Raw genomic sequence first — 10,445 nt, 5'->3', positions numbered from 1 at the left:
TTCAAGAAATGTATTCTTAGATTTTTATTTACTTCACTTAATACATTAATATTGATCTGATTTTTTTAATAAGTACCAGGAATATATATTTAACAAAAAACTATTTCACTTAAGCTGAACCAACTTTTAGTTGCTCGAAGCTAATTTTGGAACGCTTCATAAAATATTTTCATAGACGGTAAATGCAACCCTGGTTGTATCATTAATGAGCTGAAAAACCAAAACAAATAATTAAATTTGTAGATTGGAGCCTTTTGAAATGGCTTTTAGAAACGGCAATGGAATTCCGACACTATTCAAGGAATTGCGAATATAAGCTGCCTTCCGATTGGCATATTCAGAAAGTTACAAAAAAAAACATTTTCTATTTTTATTTATTATATATTTTTGAAATAAAAATACTCCACCTTGTACACAAAAAAATTTCTTTAAACTATCTTGCGCAGCAATTTGTTGATCTTGTCTTCACGGTTACCGAAATCACCAACCTCAACGTAGTGATTAGCCCTCTTGCGCCAGCCGCCGGTTTGTGTTGAGCTTGAATGGCCAGAGGAAGTTGGAGGCTTTCTTGAAGTGGGATCCAACAGTGAATATTTCGTGCGCCAAATAATCAACGCACTGAATATCGTGCGCTTTGCGCAATTTGCGTTCGATCACAAAGTTGTCAGAGATTGAGACACGTTGATGGTTGTGCTTGACAATTCCACGTTTGTAGATCAATTCACGAACTGATTTAATATTTGGATAACCCCATGTGATATAGGGTTCGGTAATGCGTAGCATATTAATGGTTGAATTTGATGAAAAACCGTGGTTACTGTGCCGAAAACGGAACAACAGTAAAACTTTACGCACTTTTGGTGCAACTTTGTTGATACCGCGGATACAGATCACAAAAGCCAATTTGTCTTCTGCAGGCACGTAGAATGGGCCGCGTTTCTTTGCCAGACGGCGCAACTTATTCTCACGGCGTCCATCACGGAGATATTTTGCTTGATATTTCTCAGCATGCACCAAGTTTTCACATTTGCGGAGTGCGATCACAGCAGAGCGCTTTAGTTTACGCTTGATCAGGGTAGCACGTTTGCTGAGCTGCTTCTTGCTTAACTTCAGCTGCGACTCGGTGACAGCAGGCAGCTTCCAAGAAGGTTGTTTGCCCTTTGCTTCGGGCTTCTTACCGACCGTGGTGGCAGTCATCCTAACTTGTAACTTAGCACGTTGAGAAGACGAAAAAAATTTCGCCAAATGTTTGGAGCACATCTTAAATAACGCCACTCTATTTATAACATTTCTATTAAGCACAATTTCATTTAATTAAATATTTTTTTAATACATAGATATGCTGCAACCATGCACTTACTTTCCCAAATTGCATCTTGCTTATCGGCATGATTTTCCAAATGTGGCTGCGCTGCTACTTCATACTAATAACTTCATTTTCAAACTGCGCCTTCTTTGTTGCCTCAACATATCCTAAAAATACATAAAATTTACATTAAACAATAGAAATCGCAAAAATTAGCAAATAAAATATTCCATTCATTTTGTTTTGTTGCCAAATTTCTGAGAAATGTGAATTCACCACGATGCAATACAGAAAGAACAAGGTCCAGGGATGTAATTTTAAGTAAACCTTATATTCAGTGGCAATGCGCAGAGCGTTCCGAGTAGCAATATTAATTTGTATCAAATATAACTGTTGGAGCAGATGAATTTGTGTATATTTCTACAAAGTAGTTACAGTCTTGTACCACTGTGCCTGCGCTACATGCATAGGTGCATACATGAAACATATCGGCCGATGTTGTTTTTCTTTATCTTATTTACATATGTACGTACATGCAAATGTCTTTGCTACAGCAAGTGGGTACGCACATAGTTACGCACAGCTTAACTTAGTTATATACATATTTACATACATTCATATATATAGGGTTATACATATCAACGCATTCCTTATCATAACAACACAAATACTGTAAATTGTTATTATCAATTGTTCTCTCAACATCATTCGATGTTACGATAACTGGATCTTTCCAATAAGAGTTTTGCTTTATAAGTTTCTAGCACAATGTACAAGTGGTTAGTCGAAATAAATCAGTGAAAATTAGCAGTCGAGTTTTTCTTCTACGAGGCTCATTAATTTGAGTTCAAACAGTGGCGACCGTGACAGGACTTATACCTGGCAAATGGCTAAGTCCTGAATTCTTTAAATCGTTGTAGTGCATTTTTTTCGTTACACGTTGAACTATGGTGTTCAAACTATAATTACGGCACTCAATATAGCATCATTTCGAGTCACCGCTAGCTACATTTAATAATGAGCAAGGCAAAAGCAGAAAGTCAGGAGGAGCAGTTATCCGGGTTACGCCAACAACGCGCCACAATGGAAAGAAATTTAAAAAGCATCGCCGCCAAAATCGAACAAGATAAGCAGGGTGATCTTGCAGTCGTTGAATGTCGAGCGGAAATTTTGAAGGCATATTTTCAACAAATTTGCCAATTGCAAACGAAGATTGAAAAAATCGATCCAGATGACGAGCATCGAGCCGAAATTGAAGACTTATTCGTCGCTGCAAAGGCAATGATATCAAGGCGTATAGGCAAGGGCAGAAAAGATAAGCCTGATGACTCCGGTGTAGTTAATGTGACAAATTGCTCCAATATCTTGCACCAAAGTCGTCTACCGTCATTAAAGCTGCCTAAGTTTGATGGCAAATACGGTGAATATAATCGCTTCATTACATCGTTTCGAAACCTGGTTCATGAGGATAAATCTATACCAGTCATCGACAAATTTAACTATTTATTGAGTTCTTTGTCAGGCAACGCATTGAACGTCGTCGCACCGTTCCAAGTGTCAGAGGAAAACTACACAAAGGCACTCAAACAACTTGAGCAGCGCTACGACAAACGGGTATTAATATTTTTAGAACACATAACTAGCTTGTTCAACATTCAAACCATGCCAAAGCCGGATCCATCAAGTCTCCGCACAATTCTAGACACAGTTTCTGCTCTCCGAGGTTCGTTGTTGTCTTTGGGCTCCGAGGCAGACGTTATGAACGCGATCATTATTTAATTAGTTTTATCAAAGATAGATGGAGAGTCAAAACTAACTTATGACAGGAAGCAAAGCTTCGAAAAATTACCAACTTGGGAATTTTGTTACGACACTTTAAGTCGGCATTGCCAAATTCTCGAAAGCAACATGAAACCGCAATATGAAAGGAGCAAAGGCGCACATCATAAGCAAGCATCAAGCGCATTCGTGACTGCACAAAGCAAATCACCATCGAATTGTTTAAGGGACACATGATTTCAAAATGTCCTTCCAAATCAAAATGCCGTGTATGCCAAAATTCACACCATACCGCGTTGCATCGTCATATCTCGGCAGATAACAATGGAGCTCATATGAGTGAAACAATTGCGTCGCAACCACCTGTTCTATCGTTAGTATCACAAAGTACTCGGCGTGCACTTATTCCTACAGCTCTTGTCTTAATCAAAGACAAGTATGGCAGTTTTCAAACAGCGCGGGCTCTTCTAGACTCGTGCTCTGAAATTAACTTCATTACTGAAGAGCTGGCTAAACGACTTCAACTTGGATTTCAGCGAAATAATCAAGAAATTTCTGGTATTGCAGATGTTCGTACCAACTTGCGGTTTTCAGTCAAAACAGTTATTAAATCTCGAGTGTCTAGCTATGAATTCACTTCAGATCTTGCCGTCACAAACCGAATTTCGCTTCAGCAGCCAGAACATTGTTTGGACACTACCAACTGGAATCTTCCAGAAGGCATTATACTGGCTGATCCGCTCTTCTACAAACCACAAAAAATCGATTTGTTGCTAGGCTCGCAAGTCTTCTTTGAAATATTTGTCGGTAACAATCAAACACTAAGTGAATACTCACCGCGACTAATCAATACCACATTGGGCTGGATTGTTGGGGGAAAATTGGACAGCAAGTCTAGATCGAATTTATACACGTGCAATGTCGCTACGCGTAATGGACTTGACACAATACTGAAAAAATTCTGGGAACTTGAAGATTTCGCAAACGACCAGGTGAAACATTCCATATATACTCCAGAGGAACAAGAATGTGAGAATCATATCAAGGGGCACGCTAAGGTGCTCGCAAATGGTCGCATTCAAGTCTCTTTGCCATTTAAGCAGTCTCCAAATTTACTTGGAGAGTCCATCGACATTGCTAAACGCCGTTTCCTGCAACTCGAACGTCGCCTTGAACGTGATGCTGCATTAAAGGAAATGTACTCAGCATTCTTGCAAGAATATTTGGATCTTGGGCATATGAGCCCATGTAACGGATTGGAATTGACTTCTCCACATTACGTAATACCACACCACTGTGTAGTACGACCAGAGAGTTCGACAACTAAGTTGCGTGTGGTATTCGATGCGTCAGCTCAAACCACAGCACATTGCTCACTTAATGACCTGGTTATGATTGGGCCCACAATTCAGCAAAATCTTATCTTAACACTATTAGCATTTCGATTGCATCGTTACGGACTTACCGCTGACATTTGCAAAATGTATCGGCAATTTGTCGTAGAACCGCAAGATCGTAGCTATCAATTAATTTATTGGAGAACATCTGTAAATGATCCTCTAAGTCTTTTTCAGTTGAACACGGCAACATACGGCATGGCATGTGCTCCATTCTTGGCCATCAGAAGTCTTCACTTGATTGCAGATCTTCACGAAGAAAAATTTCCAGTCGGCTGTGCAACTTTAAAAACGGATATGTATGTAGACGATCTCCTAACGGGCGCAGATAACATAAGCGATCTACACATAAAGGCCGTTGAAACAACCAAGCTCTTAGCAGAAGCAGGCCTACAGCTAGCTAAATGGAAATCTAGTCATCGCGAGTGGCGAACAGACTCTGGAGAGTTCGAAATAAGGCTCGAAGATATGGATGTGACCAAGGCTCTCGGTATGGCATGGAAGCCAAAAGCTGATGTTTTTTGTTTTAAATATGACCTGCCAGTGAAAGAATATCCAACGAAGCGGTCTGTCGTTTCAACTGTGGCACGTTTGTACGACGTATTAGGCTTTGGTAAGTCCAGTGATAGTTCGCTGTAAAATCTTAGTACAAGAACTTTGGATACGTCGCCTTGGATGGGACGAGACACTACCCAATGAGTTGAGTAACCACTGGAAGCAAATCGAGGCAGACTTGCAACATCTAAATTCCATTGAAGTGCCCAGGTATGTACAGTCAGCATTGACTTATAAATGTGATGTACATGGCTTTGCAGATGCATCTCAACGTGCATACGGCTGTTGCATATATCTTCGCGCAAATATAAACGGCCAGGTCGTCACGTCTTTGTTAATATCAAAGTCAAAGGTTGCCCCAATAAGGGCAATTTCACTACCACGTTTGGAGTTGTGCGCAGCCGTCTTATTGTGTTCAACTTGGAGCAAAATAAAAACTAAATTAGTTCAATATATTAATGATATTAATTTTTGGACGGATTCAAATATCGTTTAGCAGTGGATCAAAATGCATTCGTCAACACTAAATTGTTTCGTGGCCAATCGAGTTTCGGAGCTGCAGATGAATTCAGTAGGCATAAATTGGAGATATGTACCTACGAAGCAAAATCCGGCAGACATTGTATCACGCGGTTGCATGGCACGTGAACTCTTAAACACTATGTGGTTTAAAGGACCAGCATTTCTCTCCAGAAATACCGAATCATGGCCAGAGGAAGCGACAAAGACCTCGTTCAGTAAACTGGAGTTGGAACAGCGGAAACCAATTACACTCAAGTGTACCGTCGGTGTCACAGATAAAAACATCGTTGAAAATGTCATTGCAAATTATTCATCATACCGGCGTATATTAAGGGTGATGGCATTCGTTCTACGACCGTTCAACAAAATAGCCCCTAACAAAAATGCACAGAATTTCTTATTCGTATCACCAGATGAACTTCAGCAGACATTTTTATACATTCTTTCATCCATTCAGCACTCACATTATGCACATGAAATAAAGATGCTCAAGGCAGGGAAGACACTAAAACCTGAACTACAGAAGCTGTCACCATTTTTGGTCGAGACCCCTTTGCAAGTTTCAACTAAATTAGTTTTCGAGTTGGAGGAAGACTCAATCAAGCACCCATTGAATACAATGCGAAGTTTCCTGCGTTATTGACAAAGCAACATCAATTTACGCGCAAATTTGTGGAGCACCTGCACCTAAAGAACAAGCATGCAGGCCCAAAGGTGTTAATCGGAATTATGCGATTGCAAATTTGGGTAATCAATGCGCGTGAGTTAGTACGAAAGGTAGTCAACTCTTGTGCGCATTGTTATCACTACAAACCAAAGTTAGTCCAACAAATAATGGGATCTCTTCCAGCCGATCGTCTGCTTGCTCAGCGCCCCTTTTTGGTAGTAGGTGTTGACCTATGCGGCCCATTTTATACTTCGTACCGCATTCGTGGAAAGGCACCTTACAAAACCTATCTAGCAGTATTTGTTTGCTTTTCATCGAAAGCAGTACATGCGGAATTAATATCAGATTTATCAACTAATAACTTTGTTCTCTCTTTGAAGCGTTTTATTGGCAGACGTGGCATACCGTATCGTATCTACTGTGACAACGCCACGAATTTTGTGGGCGCACAGGCGCAGCTGAATGAATTAAAGCGTCAGTTCTTCAACCAGCAATCAGTATCTGATTTGGAGCAGTTCGGCAGCGTTCATGGGTTTGAATTTCGATTTATCCCACCGCGAGCTCCTCACTTTGGGGGATTGTGGGAAGCTGCTATAAAATCAATGAAGACTCTGCTGGTAAAATACATCTCACAGTCTAACTTAACATTCGAAGAACTTCAGACAGTAGTGATTGAGGTAGAGGCCATATTGAACTCGCGACCTCTTACGCCTTTGACTGACGACCCAAATGATGGTGAGGCGCTTACTCCAGCACATTTGCTTATAGGGACTTCGTTGAAAACACTGCCGGAGCCACAACTCAACGTCATAAAGGAGTCGCGTCTAACTAGTTGGCAGCGTATCACTTACTTAAAGCAGCGATTATGGGACTTGTGGCGTCGGGATTACCTTCATACATTACAAGTGCGGTCGAAGTGGCTTGAGAAGCAAGAAAACATCGTTCCTGGTCAGCTTGTTATGATTCATGATGACAATTTGCCACCCCAACAATGGACACTTGGTCGCATCACAAACACGTCCCCAGGAGCAGATGGCCGTGTACGTGTGGTTGACATTCTCACAAAGCGAGGTACTCTACGGCGCCCAGTGCACAAGATAGCTCCTTTGCCGATTGAATAAAAATGTTTGAAAATAATATTTCAACGGGCGGAGTATGTTGGAGCAGATGAATTTGTGTATATTTCTACAAAGTAGTTACAGTCTTGTACCACTGTGCCTGCGCTACATGCATAGGTGCATACATGAAACATATCGGCCGATGTTGTTTTTCTTTATCTTATTTACATATGTACGTACATGCAAATGTCTTTGCTACAGCAAGTGGGTACGCACATAGTTACGCACAGCTTAACTTAGTTATATACATATTTACATACATTCATATATATAGGATTATACATATCAACGCATTCCTTATCATAACAACACAAATACTGTAAATTGTTATTATCAATTGTTCTCTCAACATCATTCGATGTTACGATAACTGGTTCTTTCCAATAAGAGTTTTGCTTTATAAGTTTCTAGCACAATGTACAAGTGGTTAGTCGAAATAAATCAGTGAAAATTAGCAGTCGAGTTTTTCTTCTACGAGGCTCATTAATTTGAGTTCAAACAATAACATTAAACGGTGGTTATAATACACTTTTTAATATTATTAATCAGAGTACATATATTATATGGTATTTCTTTCAAAAATTAATGCACTATATGCTTATCTTGTTAATGCTTCTTAAGTTTCTTTCATTGGTGCTGAAAAGCAACCATGCGCGTAAGAAATTGTGTGCTATCTCAAATTTCACCAGAGTTTTTTTACTGGATATACTGAGCTATTAGCCTTCAACAAAAGCATGTGAGGGCGGCAAGGATAAAAATATGAAGGCTACTTTACTTATATTTCCAAACAATTTATTGCCTGTTGCGGTTTTCACTCCGTAAGCAATTATCCAAAATTCTTCAGAGTCGGATGGAATGGTTCTGAAAAAAGTTATTCCATGGGAAAGTTAAAGATTTAGATATTCAGTTTCCGCTGCTTTTCTTTCCTTCAAAGTCAAATAGTGAACTGGCAGGTCCCTGAAACTCACCCTCTTGTGATTCACACACTTTTCTGGTGACAAAATCAAAGCTTTTTTAAAAGTATTTAATTGACCAGGTAATCGTTACAAAAGTTCTTCGATTAGGGTGATTAAAAAATGTTGACAGTTTTTAATATGTTTCTTAAGTCAAGTTTATCACGCAGTTCATTAGCTTCTTCTGTAAAATTATCGTGGAAAACTAAGTTTTGTAATAATTGGAAAAATTTTATTTGAATGTAAAAAATCGCCAAAAATCACCAATGGCGATTTCCTAAATTTTTACGCGCAAATATCTAAAAAAAAATCGCCAAATTGGCGCGAAATCGCCAAATCTGGACACTCTGGTGATAATTGACACAATAGGACCCTTGCCAGAATCCACAAGCGGTAACAAGTTCGCTGTTACTATGATTTGCGATCTGACAAAGTATCTGGGGTAGCGATCTTTTACTTTCCCTTCGCTAATCTAGAGTCTCACATAAGTTTTCCTTAAGCAGTAGTTAAACTTTCGTTTTACAACACTGAGATTTTTTTTGAGGGCCAGTCCTGTCATCACAAAAAAGCGTATTGTCATCTACCTATAGAGAATATTACAGAATAGAGCAACTTCCTTTTCTATTTTGGACGTCGTCGTGGGAAGACTTAGATTTTGCAGATTCGAAAAATCCTAAATTATCTGGTGCATCAGTTTTTTGCTTGTAATTAGTAGCACAAAATTTGCCAAAAACAAAAAGCACCTGCCTTGGGTTTCGAGNTAGAGCAACTTCCTTTTCTATTTTGGACATCGTCGTGGGAAGACTTAGATTTTGCAGATTCGAAAAATCCTAAATTATCTGGTGCATCAGTTTTTTGCTTGTAATTAGTAGCACAAAATTTGCCAAAAACAAAAAGCACCTGCCTTGGGTTTCGAGCCCTTATAAACGATTATCAAGTTAAAATTTTAATATCGCTGCTAAAACTTCACATAACAGGTAATTATTTCTATTTTTTTTATCAGTCTTATAGCCGGTTTCACCAGCCATTTGGATGGAAAATGATTTTTGAATTTCTGCCAAATACCAGATAAAAATTCAAAAAATCAGGATCATTTTGTCACTTAAATTGCTTTCGGGAAATCGGCTGTTAGTTTCTGCAAGATACCTACTTATTTCTGTATACACACGTTGTGATACATATGTAAATCTATATTCATTAAGCCAGAAAAGCCTTTACACTCGATTCTTTTTGTACCATAGCGACACGTGGGCACTTGAACGTTTTTCCCCGACGTGCCGTCCGCCATACTCGCGGCTGCCTTTATTCCCAGACGAAGAAAAAAAANACTTGAACGTTTTTCCCCGACGTGCCGTCCGCCATACTCGCAAGAATATCTCCCTAGCCGCGGCTCACAAGGAAACGGGCGGTTGCTATCCACTCAGCTTGGCTCGGAAAAGTCCACCGCAAGCAGTAATCTCAACCCGGTAAAATAAAATTAAAAAAAATAAAAATAAAAAATTGTAATAATGAAATAACTAAAATTAATACCTTAAAAAAAATATATATAAAAAAATTAAGTAGTGAATAATATCAAAAGTGAAAATTCCCTACTAAATATGTAATAGTTAATTATATTAAAAGTAAAGTAAAATTTTTTTAGCTAGAGAAAAGTTGTCCAAAAAAAAAAAAGATTAATGAATTTAATGATTAGTGCATCATTCTGAAACTAAGTACAAGTTCGTGGAATTACCCTCAAACATATGTACATATGTATATATGAATTAAATTTTTTTGCATATACTAACTTCAAAACAACAACCACAGCCGCAGTCATCATGTAATCGTGTTGCTGAGCTCAAAACTGTAAGTTGTTTCAATTATTTTTCTCTCTACCGTTCTTCTTAATTACATACATATTATACACGTACATATTTACCTATTATGTTTTTTTTGCAGACCTATGTAGGAAGAGAAAGAGAGATGATGAGGTTGATATTGTGTTTTCTTTGGCTTGTTAACTATGAACGTACAAACCTAATTATCTCAACCGTTCCGCATTTTCTCTCACTCTCTCCCTGGCATTTTTGCTATTTGTTTAAGATTTGTTTGGATTTGTTAATTCTACCATTCACCATAGAAAAAAAAGAAGAAAAAACTTAAGAATTT

The 10,445-nt window shown here is 38.7% G+C and overlaps 1 protein-coding gene and 1 pseudogene across 1 annotated transcript; one reads left to right on the top strand and one right to left on the bottom strand.

Annotated features, from left to right (window-relative positions):
• Window positions 1-373: 373 nt before the first annotated feature.
• Window positions 374-1,505, bottom strand: LOC108359020 (60S ribosomal protein L7-like; annotated as a pseudogene).
• A 4,040-nt stretch (window positions 1,506-5,545) lies between these two features.
• LOC108359016 (uncharacterized) lies at window positions 5,546-7,347 on the top strand. The gene is made up of 2 exons (XM_017610626.1): window positions 5,546-5,854; window positions 6,607-7,347. Exons 1-2 carry the CDS (start codon window positions 5,546-5,548, stop codon window positions 7,345-7,347), a joined length of 1,050 nt encoding a protein of 349 aa, XP_017466115.1.
• The last annotated feature ends 3,098 nt before the right edge of the window (window positions 7,348-10,445 follow it).

This window comes from Rhagoletis zephyria, unplaced genomic scaffold (assembly GCF_001687245.7).
Source record: "Rhagoletis zephyria isolate East Lansing unplaced genomic scaffold, Rhagoletis_zephyria_1.1 Rzeph_scaffold_00326, whole genome shotgun sequence".
Taxonomy (NCBI): Eukaryota; Metazoa; Arthropoda; class Insecta; order Diptera; family Tephritidae; genus Rhagoletis; species Rhagoletis zephyria.
Note: the sequence above shows the minus strand (reverse complement) of the source record. Positions and strands in the feature narration are given on the sequence as shown.